This window comes from Anarhichas minor, unplaced genomic scaffold (genome assembly GCF_050575085.1).
Source record: "Anarhichas minor isolate MPS153535 unplaced genomic scaffold, ASM5057508v1 ptg000051l, whole genome shotgun sequence".
Classification (NCBI taxonomy): domain Eukaryota; kingdom Metazoa; phylum Chordata; class Actinopteri; order Perciformes; family Anarhichadidae; genus Anarhichas; species Anarhichas minor.
In genome coordinates this window covers 5,359,334-5,378,202 of record NW_027466497.1, presented here as the reverse complement: position 1 = coordinate 5,378,202, position 18,869 = coordinate 5,359,334, and the positions used below count along the sequence as shown (strand labels likewise).

General features: G+C 42.9%; 2 protein-coding genes across 2 annotated transcripts; one reads left to right on the top strand and one right to left on the bottom strand.

Annotated features, from left to right (window-relative positions):
• The first annotated feature begins 54 nt into the window (after positions 1 to 54).
• Positions 55 to 1,567, top strand: ndufs6 (NADH:ubiquinone oxidoreductase subunit S6). The gene is made up of 4 exons (XM_076075309.1): positions 55 to 236; positions 403 to 456; positions 877 to 999; positions 1,429 to 1,567. Exons 1-4 carry the CDS (start codon positions 93 to 95, stop codon positions 1,495 to 1,497), a joined length of 390 nt encoding a protein of 129 aa, XP_075931424.1. The 5' UTR covers positions 55 to 92; the 3' UTR covers positions 1,498 to 1,567.
• A 5,594-nt stretch (positions 1,568 to 7,161) lies between these two features.
• On the bottom strand, positions 7,162 to 9,764 carry irx4b (iroquois homeobox 4b). Its single transcript, XM_076112706.1, has 6 exons — positions 9,720 to 9,764; positions 9,186 to 9,374; positions 8,759 to 8,865; positions 8,236 to 8,392; positions 7,846 to 7,999; positions 7,162 to 7,739 (listed from the first exon to the last, which is right to left on the bottom strand). The coding sequence occupies exons 1-6, from the start codon at positions 9,762 to 9,764 to the stop codon at positions 7,162 to 7,164; spliced, it is 1,230 nt and encodes a 409-aa protein (XP_075968821.1).
• Between the last annotated feature and the right edge of the window lie 9,105 nt (positions 9,765 to 18,869).

Here is an 18,869-nt window from a genome sequence, read left to right as displayed (position 1 = left end):
TGCTTTGAACCTGACAGACAAAACCTAGGAAATTCAAAGTCCAATACAAGTGTCCTCTGCAAGGCATCTTGGGAAAAGAGGCTGTTGTAAACATGGCGTCCTCGGTGTGTAGAGTCTTGTCCTTCACTAGAAATGCTAAGGTGCTTGCTTCACCTTTGAGGCTGACCGCCGTACCTGTTTATCGCTACAGCGTAGAAGTATCCAGCACCGGTGAGGCCATCACTCACACCGGCCAGGTGAGCTTAAAAGTCATTCTGTCGTATTGCTGTTAGCGGATGCCCTAACGTTAGCTTAGCCTGGCTTACGTCAATGTAGCTGCTCGGACCATTAACCTTACGTACATTTGGATTTGGGCCTCAAAATGTTAATTTGTAACGTTAACGTTGGCGTTTTCCCTCTCAGGTGTTTGATGAAAGTGATCCTAGGAGAGCCAGATTCGTTGGCAGACAGAAAGAGGTAAGAAGTAACTAACAAACAAGCTCAATAAAGCCCAGACAGCAGCTAATTGAAATGTAAATAGCTTAGTTAATTCTGAGCAAATCTAGGTTTGTTGTTGGAGGTAAAGTTACAAATATGAAACGACACTGCTTATGTGCCTCACTGGTTGGTGTTGTGTGCATCTTAAATATTGTCAATCGTGGACATCTTATTCACAAATCAATTTATGCTCAAACTAGAACGTATTACCACAAATATTCAATGCAAACTAATTCAGAATACATAAAAAAAACCACTTAGCCATCACAATCAAAACATGCAAAACAATTGTGCATACACCACAACACTCTCACTGTGTCTTGTGTGGCCTACCTGATCCCCATATGAAGTTAGTTTTAGTCAGCCGACAATGACAGAAATCACGTTGTTTGTGTCAAGGTGAATAAGAACTTTGCCATCAAATTGGTGGCTGAGGAGCCAGTGACTGAAATTGGGGCCAATGTGGTGTCCTGTGATGGAGGTGGAGGAGCCCTGGGTCACCCCAAAGTCTACATCAACCTGGTAAGAGTCTGCACCTACTAATGTGATGACATACTTTGAGGTGGTCCATTTTGTCCAGCTTTCATCGGTTATTCTGAGTCATGGTGACTATTTGTCATTTGTTTAGCAGCAGCCAATACTTCGGTTAGTCCTGTGAATCACATTCCAGTGTTCATGTGGTTCATGTGTCACATGTTCCTATGATTCACTTGTATTTATTTAATTGGGATACATGAGATCCAGTCATCTGAGTCAGAGGAAACGGGTTAGGGTCAGATTGCAGAGATACAGTCTTACTCTCAGATAGATTAAGGAAACAAGACAATCTATAATATTTTCACATGATATTTTCTGTAGTTTGAGTATCCCTATAATCACCATAACAGCACATTTTGCAAACGTCCTAAATCATAAATACTAACTGTCATTGGTGTCTCTCTTTTTTTCCAGGATAAAGCCACAAAAGTGGGCACATGCGGCTATTGTGGATTACAGTTCAAGCAGAAGCATCATCACTAAACTATTTCCTCTCTCTTTGCTTCTCTGTATAAATTGCCATATTGGTTAATAAATTATATGTTGTCCGTCAGTCTCTCTGAGAGTGCATTCTTCTTAACGAAGCCTGTTGAAGTCACTGTTTCAACACATCTGTGGCTACATAGCACTGTATGTGCACGATGCATCCACAATCAAGAGATTGTCTCAAATGTTTCTCCAGTCCTCATTTCTATGGGACTGGTTGTGCAGTAGTGTAACTGGGACACTGGGTTAGTTGTTCAGTTTGAATTGCTGGATGCAGTTCCCTCTGTGACAGGCAGAGGTCAGCAGTGTCCTGCTGAGGTGTTTGGTCTGGTCCTACAAAAACAGAGACTGTTGTGTAGCGAGACATAAAAGCCAAGTTTACGACATTATCAATTGTCAACCAACCAAAAGGTTGGTAAAAGGTTTGCGTGCAGCACAGCTATATTATCGTTGAACTATAATAAGAGCTGATGAAATTTGCAGCGCACCTTAAAAATCTGCTCCGCTGTTATCTGCATGAGCAGGATTTTTTATTTTCTTTCCTACTTCTTGTAGCGGATACATCTGATTGCATTGCTTTGAACTTGCCTTTATCAATAAGCAGGAAAGACTCATCTCTACTGTTTACTGTAAAGGAGCTCTGAGAGAACCTTAGCATTCCTTGTGCATCGGTCCCACACAATCTGCGATGTAGAGTCTCGCTCTGCCAAGCCTGGAGGACATCAGGAGGGAGCCAGCCTGATAAGACACAGTAGCGCGGAACAATACATGTTTGAAGAAGATCATATATATATTTCATCGGGCTTATTCTCCATAGACCTCTGCATGCCAAATTGGCCCGCGCTTGGCTCAGGCTCCAGACAGCACTAGCCTGTTCTGTCCCCAGTGATGCAGCCAGTGGAACTGCATTTTCCACACCGTAGAGCTCAGGTTGGGAAGAGTAGTCAGGCTGATATAATTGGCCCTGGTGACTCCTGGAAGTGAGGCTTATGCTGTAGTTAACCTCATCTATAGTCAGACCACTTTGGATGATTGAAGGGAGAGAGGTGCATTGTTAAAATGAGGCAGGCGATCCGGGTCAGTGTCAGAGAGCTGACTGGTTGGTCTTGCGGTTGGTAAGTCTGAATGGTTCAGAGGCGGCGGTTGGCGGAGTTGGAGGCATTGCCCGGGGCGAAATCTTCAGATGAAACTGAGCATATGAATTGCGCTGAATTAAACAGCGCTGTGTTTTTGTGCTGGATTTAACCGCACTGTTTAATTATTCACTGCTCTTAAACGCATCAGCCGGCATAATAGAATATTCTTTAACATCAGAAATGTCAAATAACTCCGGATTATGAAGTTGAAATTCTGCCAATTTGCGCACGGACTCATTCATGGGTTCAACCTTAAACTGTCAAATCACCACAGGGGGTTTATGGCTACATCCAGTTATCCACTTTCTTTCAGCATAATATTGGATAATAATTGCAAATACAACTCTTACACATAATGTGACCTGCACTGTTGGGTCAGACCACTCAGACAAAGATAAGCTGAAATAAGAGTGTAATCATATTGAGAATCTCCTCACTGCTGAGCCACAATAGATAATGGAGTTAAATGCCATTGAATTCCTTAACACAGCGCCCCTCCACAACAATCACTCACTCTGCGCAAAACATCCTTCTCGTCTCTGTAATTGCCCTATTAAAATATTTCTCCTTGAAGATGTGTCATAATACAGACCCACAGGCTCATTATGGAGCTCCCTGCAGCCAATTATCTGAACCTCCGTGTCTCAAAGCCACTGCGACCAAAAGGGGCTCATGGGCAGATCTGGGAGCAGCCCGTCCTCCTCAAATCTAAACCGACTGTACAGAAAACTGACCTTTGGTCATTGTCTCGGGGCGACTCCACTCAGCTCCACTTTAGAGTCAGGTGACAGAGCTTCTGACCTTTAGCATGGAAATAATGACTTGTACTTGTGCCAGGGGCTCCGAGGGTTACCGCAGGGAGCGAGACACCTCTGGCGACATGTGACAGATTTTGGAGGAGAGAGTTTGCACTCACCACTTTGATAGCCCCGGGAAACCAAAGTGTGTGTGACAAGACGCAAGAGACTTAGAACTGTGTGTATATGCATGCCACGGTGTGTGTGTGTGTGCGACAGAGGCACAGACAGTGTTGAAAGGAAATAGGTGTCAGACGGTGGGTGCAGAGAGGAGTAATTTGAAGTTGTCAATACTTCCTGTGCAGACATTCCATCTTAGAAGAAGAGGTGAATCAGAAAAAGTCCCACAGAGTATAGAATGAATAGTATGAACAATTAATGGAAGACAAACATTACTTTTCTGAGTGGGGAAAAAAAAGCCTTTTGTCTATCACCCCTGTGTCAATTCTCTCATAAGACGCTGAAGGCCAAATAACTGCCGGTGGTATGAGCCAGACAAGTAAACAGTGGCTCTAACGTCCCCCGACCCGTACAGCAGCATCGAGGCTTAATCACATTATATGGCCCAGGGAGCAGGCCTTCGTGTCAGACTGGCTGTTGAGTGGCTCGCTTGTGTGTCGGGAGCAGACAGACGTGAGGTGAGACGAGTGGAGGGAGGGAGAGGAGACAAGGGAGGGGGGGGGTGGGGGGATGGGAAATGAGATGTGGGGATAGGGAAGGAAACGAGGAAGAAGAGGAGATAGGTGACGGCTGGTGGAGTAAGGGGGGGGGATGTGTGAAAGGGAAACATTTTAATGCCGAAGGAATCCGTCATATTCTTAAGTTTTGACAGTATTTATGCTTCATAATTATACTTTTCAAACATCGTCACAAATTTTAAAGTTCACACCAGCGAGTTAGCGACTGGTGAACACGGAGGAGCATTTAGCAGCTGAAGAGCCGGTGAGTTGCGACCAAAAACAGAACTTAAAGGAGAGTGATTATTCATATTTTATATACTTAAATTTGCCAAGTACCCAAAAAAACGTGGCTCTGTCTCCTGGATGTGTACATAGGAAACTGCTAGTTTATCATATCATAGTATCAAAGTATGTCAGCGTTGTGGTCGCAGCTTGTCTCAGCTGCCTCGGAGGGGCCAGAAATCTGTTCTAGAAGTTTAAAAAGTGAATTGTTAAGCATGCGCAGCTTTAAAATGGAAATATAAACAAACTATTTTAGCTGAAACTGAAACAGAGTGAAGTGCTCACTTGATTACATGAGGAATTCTCTTGAAATAAAGGCCATTATTTTGAAAAAACAAAACGATTTCCAAATAATTCTCAGTCAACACAGAAAACAAAAATGTGGAACTTTTAAAAAAACTTTTTGAATCAAAAGATTTAAGCTCTACAGTAAATTGCAGTATATTCGTGTATGTGCACTTTTGCAGTTTTCCCAATGCTCTGCACCCAAGAGACAAGTCATGTCTCAACCAGCTAGAGGTGAGAACAAGCATAACCTTATGTCTCTTAACCCCACTCAGCACTGGGTCGCCCTCCACCTCTTATCTGACTGCCACTCTACATCCTTCATGACACCACCTCCTCCTCTGAAGTCAAATCTACCTCAAGATTTTCTAAAAAGCAAAAGCAATCGTATAATTTCTAGTACATTAAACTCAGGGGAAAAAATTCTGAGCAAAAACATGGAAAATATATTTGCAGCCGACCACAATGAGATCCTGTCGGACAGCGAGTGGAAGAAAGAAAACTTTACAGGAAAGAGAAGTCAGATGTCATCATTTATCATCCTAAATCTTACTTATTTATGAAGCAGAAACAGAATGAAATTCTCGGTTGAATTCATCCTGAATAATTTAATCTGAAATGGTTAATTCCATACAAAGCCCAGGAAGATCCCTCCTCTGTTCTGATAAATACTTTATCACTTGTTCCTAAATCGAAAACAGGAGGAGAAAGGTGGGGGAAGAAAAAAAAAAAAAAAAAAAACTTCTCACTCTTTCTTGTTTTGCTTTGTTTTAGAACGTGTTGTGTAAAATGTTTTTCAGTGCTCAATTTGTGAACTTTTCTTTAATAATTGAAGTTGATGGAAATCCATTTTTTAAAAAACGTTTAGGCCTCGTGACGCCAGCCTTATTCCTCTGTTTATTACGATGACGTTTCTTATTATTGGTTATATGAAATACTCACCCAAGTGGATAAAGATGTGACACTTACTTAAAATTACTTAAGAGGTTTTATGAAGCATTTTGCGCGTGGTGGATTTTCTTACAGTCCCAGGTTGACAAAGTCAAAAGCCGCCTAATGAAAAGGGACGCATCGCTGATTGCGGCTATATCTGGAGCCGAGGTGGAAGTGGCATCGATTTAACAATTTAACAGCACCCTCCTCTGTGTGTTTCCATTAGTCACGGCTGAATACCACCCACTTCCCCCCTTTCACTCCCTCAAAACACACACACAAGCACACAAACACTCTCACACACACACACACACGCACACATAGACATATCCAACGCTGCGGCGGTATATTCCACTATTCCAGAACAGGATTTTCTAAACTTGATACCACTAGTGGTTCCAACCAAGGGCAAACTCAGAGAACATTGCCATTCTACAGAATACACCTTTTATTTTTGTGACTCAGTGCATGTGCAGGCTATAGTGCAAGTGTACAATATCGTATATATTTTTTTTCATGTGTGAGCCGTACAACCTTGCTGCAGGAACGTGTGTGGTGACACTTGTTTGCTCGAAGACATCGGACCATTGATGGGGCCCAGTTGAGAGAGAGTACGGGCCTGTCAAAATGCCAGAATACGATCACATTGTTAATTGACCGTTCGCAAAACCCCTACCCCGAATGACAATTGTCCAATCATAGCTTAGCAACTGCAACTTGGCACACCAGGTCTGTCAAACTTTGGATTTCTCCACATGTACATTGGGCCTTAGTTTAGATTAAAACAATGTTTGTCTGCTCTAAATTAAGATGCAATCATTAAAATGTCTGGCTTTACTACCTGCAGTAACCGAGCATTACTTCCGAGACCAAGGAGCACATCATTAACTCACGTTAACATCATTATTCATTGAGTTACAGTGTTTCGTTATACGACTAGCACATCCATCCATTTTGGCTAACGTTAGCAACTTTCTAATGGATTTAGAGTTTTCACTCCAGCAACCTCAGCCAATGTTACCTGAGATAACGTTACATTTTTACAGATGCATGTGTTCTACAATGTCTTTTAGCACAATATAGCGTATGCCGCCAACAAGGGCATATTTAAGATACAGTGGGACACATTAGAAAGTCAACCGGAGTCAGATTTCCTAATATAATCACAGGTAACGTTTGGGAGCTTGATAGAGCTAACAAAATCTGCCGCCAACAGTCATTTCAGACGGCAAACTCAATGGTTTTTGGCTAGAATTGTTTTTTGTCTACTGCTGTCTGGAATCTGGGATCCACTGTTTACATTTTATAATTACAAAAACAATTACAAACATTTTTCAGTGCCACTGTTATCAGCGTAAACTGCATACGTGCTGCGCGAGAATGGAGAATGAAAAGCTTGACAGACGTAGTAACAGTAAGGGAGGGGGGGGGGGGGGGGGGTTAGCGCTTAGCGAACAGCCAATCGGTCAACTCACAACAACAAAATATAGACTTTTTGTTTCAAGTCCAGCAGTCTTTTTATATTCCGTTGACGAGGTGTCGGTTGGACTACAAAGATGACGTAGACCTAACAAGTTCAAAGGGCTGTCTGGGTGTTCTGCTGTCTATTACCACATCAGTTAAGCCTTTCCACACCTCAACTGGTTTGAGCTGTTGGAAAGGGGGACCATGGAAAACTCCATCCACCCATTCTCTGAGCGTGGCGACCGGTGACTCCTGTTCCCTGTCTGCCTTGGTCAGCGCCATATTTGATGGATACCCAGGGGAGGGGGACCCCTTCGACGACAGCATGCAGGGAGGGTATTCTGGCTGCAAGCTGCTGTCCAAAGACGCAGCAGTGTGAGCGATGGACCAAATTTTGGGCTTGGTGTCTGTACTTCGCGGGTCTGGATTAGGATAGAAGGCGTTGTTTTGCTGTTTGACCGGTGTGAGTTTGGGGCAGTCCGGAGACAATCTCTCTTTTCCGTGCAGCGGGTCTGGGTTGTGCGTGAGATGCCCATGTGGGAGGGCTGTGTTTGCGTCACTGTCCACAGGTAGAAACCGTTGCTTCGGTTCACAGTCAGAACCGTCTGAATCCAGCAGGTCGAAGTCCTCGAGGTCACTCTGCAGGTCTGCACACTGTTGATCTGCAAGAACGAATCACACAGATAACACCAAGTCTGTGCATGCTAACTAAATTCGGGCAAATCCTGAAACCAGCTCAATGTGCTAAATGATTGAGGCACCGCTTACCGGGAAGGTCTTTGTTGTTTTTAAGGGGCTTCTCAGCTTCGTCACTGTCATCATCACAGCCCCGATCGTCAGAGCTTTTGCAAGCCCGCGGTGACCACGTCACCTTGTTCTCCTTCTTTAGCCTCCTGCGTGCATTAGCAAACCATGTAGACACCTGAGGGAGGGAGGGAATGCAGGTCAGAGGGGAATATCAAATCATACGTATAGGACATTAGTGAAGAGAAGACCGAGAGGGAAAGGGCAAAAGTAAGAGAGAGTGTGAAATAAGTGAAGCAAACACAAAGAAGGACAAATCATTTAACGCTACCAGAAATGGATTGAGGGTAAACAAGAATATTAGGAAACTAAACTCTGGAATGCACTTAAACTCAACATTTTAATAAAAGCTACCTGTGTGAGGGTCATCCTGGTGATGATGGCAAGCATTATCTTCTCTCCTTTTGTGGGGTAGGGGTTCTTCTGGTGTTCCTGCAGCCAAGCCTTCAGGGTGCTGGTGGTCTCTCGGGTGGCATTTTTACGACGTGAAGCGCCGTCAGAGCAGGAATACCTGAGCCAAATGGTGACAATCCAAATCATATTTAGCTATGTCATACCTAAAATAAGTGAATTGCTTTTGCTATCGTGAAAGGCCTCCCTCATTTATGGATAACAACTGACTTTGAATCATATATTAATGATAGCATGAGGGGGACCATACCATGAAGCACAATTACAACCTTGCACTAGTGTAATACTTGCAATGATGCCAAGACATAAAGGAATATGAGGTCACTGCAAACGAGCTTCAGACACTAGAAGTATTTTTCATTATTGAGTCTGCAGTTCTGAGTGAAGATATTACAGTTTTGAATTGACAAAATGTGGTTTAATTTAAGAATAAAAGAACTGGGCCAATATGCGGACTTTGACTTACCCGTATCTGTCATATGGATATTGTCCAAATGTATAGTCATAGGGATAGTAGGCAGGAGTCTGAGAGGTCCCCACAGATGCAGCTCCGTCTTTGTGATCTAGTGGCCCCTGAAAATATGTAATAATAACTGATCAGAATCCATAAAACATTACAAAACGTTTTCACAGCATGGACTCTGATACAAATGATTGATTGACTTCAGCCTGAAATTACCTTTCTTTATTTTGACTTTTTTTCTCCATCACATGTAAGTATAATATTTACAAATCAGTCTAAAAAAATCTGCATTCTTAAACAAACTACAAGGTCACTTTTTCAGCCCTTCTTTCCTCACGTGTCTCCCAAAATTAGAGACGATGAACATCAAGCATTTTTAGATAAAGGCAAAGTGATACTAATAAAGAACTAAGTGCAAAGTGAAACTCACTCTGGGATAGAGAGCGGTGGCGTCGCTGCCGCAGGTGTTGTAGTAACCTTGGCTCTTTGGATAAGTTCCGCTGTAGACTCCAATGCCGGTGGTGGAGGTGAGCTGGTGGCCCGGGGAGCGCAGCACCGGGTGTGACGGAGGCGTCCCCGGCTCCAAACAACCGGCCAGAGAGCTGGAGGTCATCAGAAACTTTGGCAAAAAAATAAATAATTAAGCTAATTTGTCCAATTACATTATCAGTGATAAAGTTATTAAAAGCTATGTCCCTCACACGAAAACCGCTCAAAATGTAACAAGTTATTTAGTTCTTCGAGTTGCGTTTTATGTTGTATGTTTACTGTTTTATTGTAATGTTTTTCCCATAAAAGTAAAAAAGAAGTTGGGTGTTCTGATTCCAGTTATTTCTCGAAAAAAAGTAGAACATGCGCAGAAAACAAATATTGCTGATAAACTGACTTTGTCACATTTTGTGATGGAATCAAGTGCCTTATTTGACAGTGTCGTAGTATATTTTGTTAATAGCAGTAACTGTACCTGCGGTGTGGTGGAGTAGGAGTATCCCAGCTGAGAGTAAGCCATAACTCAAATGAGATCAGAGAGACAAAAAGCAGGACTCGGGGTGACATCCAACAGCATCCGTGCCAAGGGTAGACGTTTTGCCTCTGTTACTAGTTCACAGCTGGTTTTCCATTCAACTTTTCAGGGTTTAAAAATGTGGATATCATCTACCGGGAAGACATTTACGCACCAGTCTCATTTTACGCACCACGACCAAAAGTCTTTAAAAGTGACTTCCTGGCGTCCCTCCCCGCTCCGCCTCATTCACCAAGCTGCTGCTGCAGCTCCTACAGTATCACCGCTATCTTACAATCCAAAGCGAGTGTGTGTTGCGTTTGATCAAACCATGCATCTCCCTGTGATGCGCTCTTTGGTTTTAAGGCGCGTCTCTCTGACGTCACTCAGCCCGGACTCTGCGTGTGTGTGTATGTGTGTGTGTGTGTAGCCCGGTGTTCATATCAAGATGAAGAAACTCACCTAATTAATTCCTTCCCAGGTTTCCTTCAGCTCTTATGCAGGAGAACAGCTTCACGCAAGCGCAAGAGCAACCCCACCAACAATCCCCAGGCGTAATGAGAATGTGATCAATTCTCCTTTCCAAATAAGCACACACACACACACACACACACACACACACACACACACACACACACACACACACACAGTGCTATGGCCAGAGGGGGGATCAGGAACGTGATGCCTTGACACCACATTGACACAAGATGATTGATGACTACAACCTGATATTAGCATAATCGTTTTGCCCTGTAGTTTAGATAAGTTGTCACCACAGAGAAATCTCCCTGTCATCCACATATTCATGAGTGGGGAAATTTCAGGTCTCCTCCAAGCAAATTAATCAAAGAATAAACACTCTCAGCATTCCCTCGAGTAAGCACCTTTACCAACTGAATGGCTTGTCATGTTTTTAATGACAAAGTCTTAAGCCGTCCTAGTGAGGTGGAAACATTTCTCTCATTTCTCCTCAATCCACCTTAAGATCGTTATTCATTTTTTATAGGTAGGGGAGGATGACGAGTATAGGGCAAGTGCAAAAGGGATGAAGGGAAATGTTAGAGGAGTTTGCGGTGTTAAAAATAATTGGATACTTTTGTGCAAAAGGGGCCGACGTGAAGAATGTTAGGGCTTTATTGATAGACAGAGAGGAAAGATCGTAGGGACTGCGTGGAAGTTATTAGAGGGGAGAGGGTCAGAGCAGAGAGAGGCTTTTTTGGTGGCGAGAATGAAGTCTGAGATTTTTGAGAGAGCTTTTATTTGTTTATTTATTTTTTCCCACATTCTTGATACTTTGTTGAGATTTATTGTATTCATCAAATTGTCACATCACAAACATGGCTTTCATAGATTAGTTTGGAAACTTTGCAAGAAACGTCTCCAACACACCGGCCATGCGACTCAAACATCATGCGATTGAACTGACCGACAGTCAGACATCTGATCTCGTACTAAACTGTTTTTCCCAATAACATTGTGACGATAGTTGTAATCGTTGGCTGGATAATGTTCAGAGTGAACATTTCAGCAAAGGACTTTGACACCACGTGTGTGGAGTAACATCCAATCTTCTGTATGTGGCTTGGTGAAGTCAGCTGCGGCAGATTTTGCCTGATGAAGGGTCAGACAGAACAAAAACATCTAAAAAAACAAAACCATTTTTGTAATTTAGACAGTGATGGAGTTTATTTGCAGCATTTGATCCATGAGATGTGTCTCCATTTTAGTTAACGTTAGGTAAAGATTATGGTTTCTGTTAAATGTTAAGTCTCTATAAACTTTTTCTGTATTCCACCAGACGACAATCACATCCTAACCTTGAGGATTTTCCCATGTTTTTGTGTGTAAGCGACAAACATTTTTCTTTTATTGGTGCAGTATTGAGGGAGAATGCTGCAGCCAGCAACTGTAAACGGTCTGTAATTTAACAGCGCGGGACAACTCCTCACCGGTGTGCGGTTGAATGAATACAACCCACAATTGGCTAACCCCCCCCCCCTCTAGACACCAATGGTCTGAAAGATGTCATAAAACACACTCCAAACTCAAAAACAAGCGACGACGTATGCAGGCAATCAGCTCGAAGTTGTCGTATAATACACCTCCTACAATCTTGCAAAGGAAAAAAAATGAAACTCACCAAGCTGTCTGCGTGGGTGGGAATGGAAGAAAACTATTTTATTTCTCTGTCTTTCTATTATGTTGTCAGACACTTGTAACAATCTGAGGCTGTAGGTGGCAAAAAAAAGAACACTTTTAGTGTACGTAAATTGAGAGTGAGGAGTTGTCCCAAGCAAATTTACATTTCAGCTCATTTAGTGGCTGCCGTCTGCAGCGTACCCCCTTAAAACTGGACCAATTTCAAAAATGATGATCCCCATTCGTCACTGAGGCACAATAACACACGGAAACAGGTCCAACTCCAACTGTGAGCGCTGCATCGTCACTACAACAAAGTGAAATAATGCTTTAGTTACTAAAAGTGGATATTTTATTATAGCAACCATGGATGCTTGAAATACAAATGAAATACCTTGTCAGTGAACATTTTACTGATAAGTTGATCTTGTTTGACTTTCATAATGTTAATAGAAGATGGATTCCGGTTGGCATCACGTTTCCTCCTGGTTGGGGACGATCTGGTGCCTTTTCCCGGTTAAATCAGCAGCTCTTTGTTATGTTTTCCATAAATATATTATTTTAAGATCTTTGGGGGGGGGGGGGGGGGGAGTGTATTATGTTTTTTTCTAGGTCAAGGGGAGGTTCCAAAGCAAATGTGGATAATGTTAATGCTTTCTTATGTATGAAAAATGAAATATAAGAATCCTCCCAGCTCCCTACCCTAATCCTGTTTGTACAGTCCCTTTATAGCGGAAAAGTACGGGGAGAGTCAGAATGGGAAATCCATGAGAGGTTATGGGGAGAAAGAAGAAATAAGGACAGCCGGGTAAGAAACTTTCCGTGCGAGAAACCCAACAAGAAGAAATGAATGTGGAAAAGAGGGGAAGCCTAAAAAGGGCAAACTTGGGGAGCAGAAAGAATCGTTAATAGTCAAGGGATCTGAAATGGAGCGAGGGGACGTGGAGGGGTAAAAGGACAAAATATTCCCAGTGCACCCAGAGTAGTGCTGGAACAACAGAGCTGCATCACCAGAAAGCATCGTGGGCGCCACCGGGGAGAAGGCATCTGTGTACCGGCGCTTGATTGACATTCCATTTGTCCCGTGAAAGGTGCTCATATACTGAACACGGACTAACTGTCTCTCCCTCATCTGTGCTCAAAGATTGGAAATGAAGTTATCTCCACACGCTGGCGTTGCACGTCTTCCCACAAAACACATGTCACTCACAGAGAATGGCAATTTGTTTAGCCACTGACTACGAACATGTCGGTGTTTAATCTTGGTTCCATATAGTTCATGGTGAAAATGACTTGTGAGGAGGCCGGGTTTAACTTCCAAGCTTTTGTTACCTTCTTTCTAGGTGCATGCATTGCATTCGGAGGGGCATACATTATCTTATTTCCCTCCATTTGAATATGTAATGCACTACTTATATATTAATATATTGTGTGTTTATAAATTTATGGCATTCCTCCAGTATATATTTCTTAAGGCTCTGCGTTCGTTAGACCGTGATTATATCTTTCTGATCTTGCTCCCCAAACATCAATCATTCATTCAAGATGCTCCTCAAGAAAAGAAGAAAAAAAAGAAAAGAGAAAGGGAACACATTCTTATTCTCTCCTTCCTGCATTAGGCTCTAGCTTTTATGCAGTAGGTGGGGCATGGGGGTTAATGATAGAAGCATGTTAATGTGAGAGGAGGAGGGGGGCTGGGTGCTGCACAAAGTGTTTGGAAGAGGGAGCCAAACAACTCCAATCACAACTTCTTTCAATCACACTGTGCCGCATTTGAATATTTTCTACCTTTAAGTCGGAAATCTATGCAATTTTAATCACTGTTTAACATGTAGATGCTTTTTGAGCCTTCATCTTGGTCTAAGCTATTTCACCTTGAAACATATCTCAGTGGGTAGTGCTGACACATTGAAGTGAGAATGCTTCTAGCAACCGGAGTGAAAACATGACTTTTTGTTTCTTCAGCCTTTTTTTTGGTTGACTCTTAATCAGAGTCGAGAGGAAATGGTTCTATGTGTAGTCGACTGGTTACAGAAAGAAATGAGAGGTTGACATTTGGGGAAAATAAGCTCGGCCACTTTCTGCTTCACTCATATATCTGTTAGCAGCCGGTTAGCTTAGCTTAGCAAACAGACTGGAAACAGGGGGAACAGCTAGCCTATTTGGAGCAGCGGGTAATCAATTGAAACAAACTGTGTATATGTCCTTTTAAATGAGCTGAATTCATTGCATTTGTGTCAGTATTGGGATTTTTTTGGATGTCACTGCCAGTGATGGTATCTGATAGCCATTTTGCCACCAGTTTGCCTGTGATTTTCTCACCAAGTGGGAGATATCAGAATTTCCTTTGGTCGGGAATTTAGGATATCTCCAACTGGGAATAGTCGGAGGCTAATGTAAACACTTTCCCCCACTTGGCTGCTGGTAATTACAGTTTGAATGAAATGACGTGAATGGGGCATTAAGTGCCGAACAATTTCTTGGTTCACAGTGACTTCCTGGAGTCGCCACTGGCTGCCTGGCAACCTCAGAGACACTACTCCTGTTAAACGTTCACAGATCAAACATTTCCCCGTTTCCAGTTTTTGTGCGAAGCTTAGCTCACCAGCTGCTGGCTGACATTAATTGGAGAAACGAAAGTGGAATAAATCTTCTCATCTTACACAGACATGACAACAAGAAAAGATAATAAAGTTATTCAGGTAGTATAGATGTTATGGGATCTACCTTCTGAAACTTTGTTTAAACAGCTGTCTTAAAGCTACTATGAGGAACTTCATTTTGTGTTGATTTTGGCGGTCCCTGTGGACAAAAGTGGTGGTGTTTCAGAACGGCAGACTCCCTCTAGAGATAATCTCTAATTTTCTGCAGCAGGGTCTGACAGTCTACTCTGGTACTCCTGTTACCTCCCTCCCCTCCAGCAGGCCTATAGGGTCTGGGCCTCCAGCATCGTGTTGTTGGTGTTGGCTCCTAGCGGGGACAGGCGGAGCAGCATGGTGGAGCAACGAGGCAAAGCTCTGCTCTGCTACCGGCCACCTACTGGAGCTCCAACTCCCATAAACCCCAAAACAGGTTGAACTTTGTGCGAAGCACTTGGTGAGCGGCACAAAAAGCCGTCGTGGTGCAGCACTAGCCATTTGAAATAATGGGTTTCAGAGAGTGGTGGTGCCGTTGTCGCGTTTTCTGTCTGAAAGGGCCTTCAAGGTGTTCTGAAGTGCAGTGACACAACATGGGGAGAGAAGCAGTTCCCATGCAAGCCTTCCTCAACCATCAGATACATGAACACAGGGGTAACACGAGGTAACTTTTCCACCTTTTTTCAAAAGCCTCTGCTGAGAAAGAGGAGGGATATGCAGAGAGAAAGAAGACGGCAGGCAATAAATGGATCATGAGGAAAGAAAACAGACCTTTTCTTTTCACCACATGACACGGCCGACAGCGGCGGCTGCCTCTTGTTAAGCACAATAGCACCAACTGAGTACAAGTGCAAACCAGGCTCGATCCGATCCACAAACAAGGCTGCCAACACCGAGTGCCTGTCTGACCACCGAGCAGCAGCCATGCTATCTGCTGTGTCCTCTGCTCCTGTCTAATAACAGCCTCATGGAAGATCTGGAGCTGCTGAACTCTGAATGGGATACTATAAATGTCCTGGTCTTCCTCATCAATGATGTAGGATACGGGAACAGAGACAAGCTAACCCTCTTAGCCGCTGTGCAGCGCGTGTGTGCAAGTGTGTGCGTGAAAGAAGTGGACGGAGACAGACAGAGGCAGAGAGGGAGACAGGTTTCGGCTACCGGCAGCTCTTAAGAGTGTGTACAGTTTGTGTTGAGCCCTGGGAGGCCAGCCGTATTCCTCCCTGTTACTTCCACTTCATTACTCCGGGAGCGGACATACATTATTCAGCTCTTCAAGCCTCAGTCCGCAGGGACCGATAGAGCCTTTAACAAACACTTTTAACCTATCTTAACTCTCTCACTGATCTTCTGCCCGTCAACTCATCTCTTTATTTGTCTTTATATTCTCTTGGTCTGCCTTAATTTCTGTTTATTTATATTTTTTCTCTGCTCCTGCAACTCATTGTTTACCTCTTCTTAAAGAATAACAACTGCAAAATCATATTTCTTCTCTTACCCTCAATAACAGGTCACTTGGGGGCAGTGTAAACAAGTTATGAACACAACGTTGACTTATTATCACCTTTAAAGTGATACGGCAAACTTATTTAGCAAACATCCAGCAGTCACAGCACAGCATTGTCATTTATATGTTGTGTTTCATGGCCACATGGCGAATATGAGTCCGATATTTACTCTCTTATTTGGTTTCTACCAACCCGTAAAGGAATTATCTGGCTATTTGGCTTCCAAAGTGTTCCGCTATGTTCACCAGCTAGTCGCTTACTGGTCGCTTACTTAGCTTTTTGGGGCTATGTGAGCCGGGAGAGTGACCCAGAACAGTAAGACCGACAGCTCAACAATGAGATGAAACTCACCCAATAAACTCTGTAAATGATAATTCTCTATAGTTTCATCACTACGAGCGCCCATTTTCACATTGTTTTCACATCGTTATTTGATACATTAACTATTGATTATAGCTTTTATTAGTCCATTAGTCTGTAGTTTATTTTTTTACTTCTTCTCTGACCTCATTATACAGAGCGCCGGAAGGGACGTAAATTGAGGGTTGTAAAAAAATAGATGTACCTTTGCAGATCTGGTAAAAAATGTGCAACCTTTGTGTTATTATTGATATAAAAATCCAATATGTCAACAGATATTAAGGTGGTAATTCATGCCAAACTGGGCTTGCACATTTGAAGAGGAAGACACAATACATAAATTAACCATAAAGAATGGTTAGTATTTCTATTTGGTCTTCAACAAAATAAACTTATTTGGGTTTTAATGAGGGGAACCGATCACAGATAAAGGCTGAATGGGTTTGAGAACTTTAGTTAGTAACTTTAGTAATAATACAAAAATGAACTGGCAATAAATGAAGTAAGTAACATTACATTACAATATAACACTTTATTGTTCTTTGGAGGGAAATTAACATCCCTTGCAGTATATAAAGTAATTGAAAGCATCCCAGCTTTAGCTGCAACATCAGTATGTGTATACAATATTCTAAAATGGATAATTCTGCACAGTGACTAAATGTATGTCAATATCAATACTAGTACTTTTATTTAGGTTAAAATTCTGCATGCTTGACTTTTACTGCAAAAGAGCATTTCTCCCCTGCTGTTTGAAATATGGCGTCAAGATGTTTATGAGGAAATCTCCATTCGGAAAAGTTATGAACTATCAAGGTTTTAAAGTGTTAAGAATGTTTATTTTTTAAAGAGGGTCCATAAAGAACATAACGGTTGAGTCATACTTATATCTTTGTACTTTGAGTTGTGTCTAAAAACACCAAAGATAACCAACAATTGTTTTTATTCCCCAATCAAGGAATTTCAATGAGTAAAAAAATGTAAGTTACAAAGTGAATATTTCTGAAATCCTAGAACACTGTGGACCTTTAATCTCAGATCATCACACCAGTGTCCACTTTAGATTGTTAGATCGGGGAAGACCATGAAAAGTGTTTCACATGACCACCTCAGCGCCACTGCTTAGACCTCAGCTGCCATCCTCTGGTGGTTTAGGGAACTACGTCCTCATTGGTGCTGGTGTTAGCCTGAGGGCGCGGTGGGCTCAACTTGCAGTTGTTATTGACCGGGGTGAAAAGGTCGCCCACAATTTTGTGACCGACCAAAGACGGTACAGCAGGTCTGCTTGTCTTGCACACACACTCTTGAGTGTGGTTGTCATGTTACATCTCTGAGTGGACCTCCCAGGACTTCTGGCCACCAGCAGCGTCCATCCTACCATCCTACCCTAACACCTTTTCTTTCAATGTTTTCTGCTGTGTCAGCATACTTGTCACATTCCTGCAGCATTTGCATCAAGACGGACAACCTAGATTAAATACGTTAATGCTCTTTATAGATGACAAAAGGATTTTCTCCTTGTACCACACAGAAAATGGCATAAAGACAGACTGAAGATCTTCCCTATTGTATCAATCTTCATCCTCCAGTGATCATCTCTCTGTTACGTCGCCAGCAAACGCCGCTGAGTGTTCTGATCTCCTGATTCCACGTCTAGAGATCCCGCGTGCCTCTTACTGTGTGCCGTGACTGATCACATATCATCACACGCTTTATTTCACAAAAGTGTTAATCCACGGCAAACGCTCCAAAACTCAGAGTTGCATGTGATAGCAGTCGACTAAGTGCTTCTCGCTGGAGCGCTGACATTCCCCGGAGAGGAGCGGGGCAATAATTTCCTCAGATTGCCCCTGTGGGAACGAAGCTGCTGGTTTTCTATGTCCACTCCAATCACATCACTAATGGAGAGGCGGGTAAGCATCTGTGACAGTGGGAAACCAGATCTCTGCTCCTCCAGTGTGGGTGTGGGTGTGTCTGTGTGTGTCCCTTGCAGATAAACAGTTGGCACAGGTTTCCCCTTTTCTCTGTGCACATGCATGACCACACGCACACACACACACACACACACACACATCTGAGGGGGGGGGGGGGGCGCAAGCTGGACAGGGTTAATATACTCCATTAAGCTCTATTACCCTAAACGACTTGGGCAGATGAATGAGGACTCACATTACTCTGCAACTGTGTGCGTAGAATGATAGTGTGTGTGTGTGTGTGTGTGTGTGTGTGTGTGTGTGTGCGTGTGTGTGTGTGGGTGTGTGGGTGTGTGCTTGCGACTCATGTGTAATTACACTGTGAAGATATGTGACCCATGAGTCATCTATCATTATCAACAGAGTGAAAGACAGCAGAGGGAGGTTTTTTGCGCTCTGGGTTACTGTACACCGACACAACCTCGTCTTATCTTGTAATACGTATTCATCATTATCTCTCAGTCTGAATTTTTTTTATAAAAATGCAGTACGGTG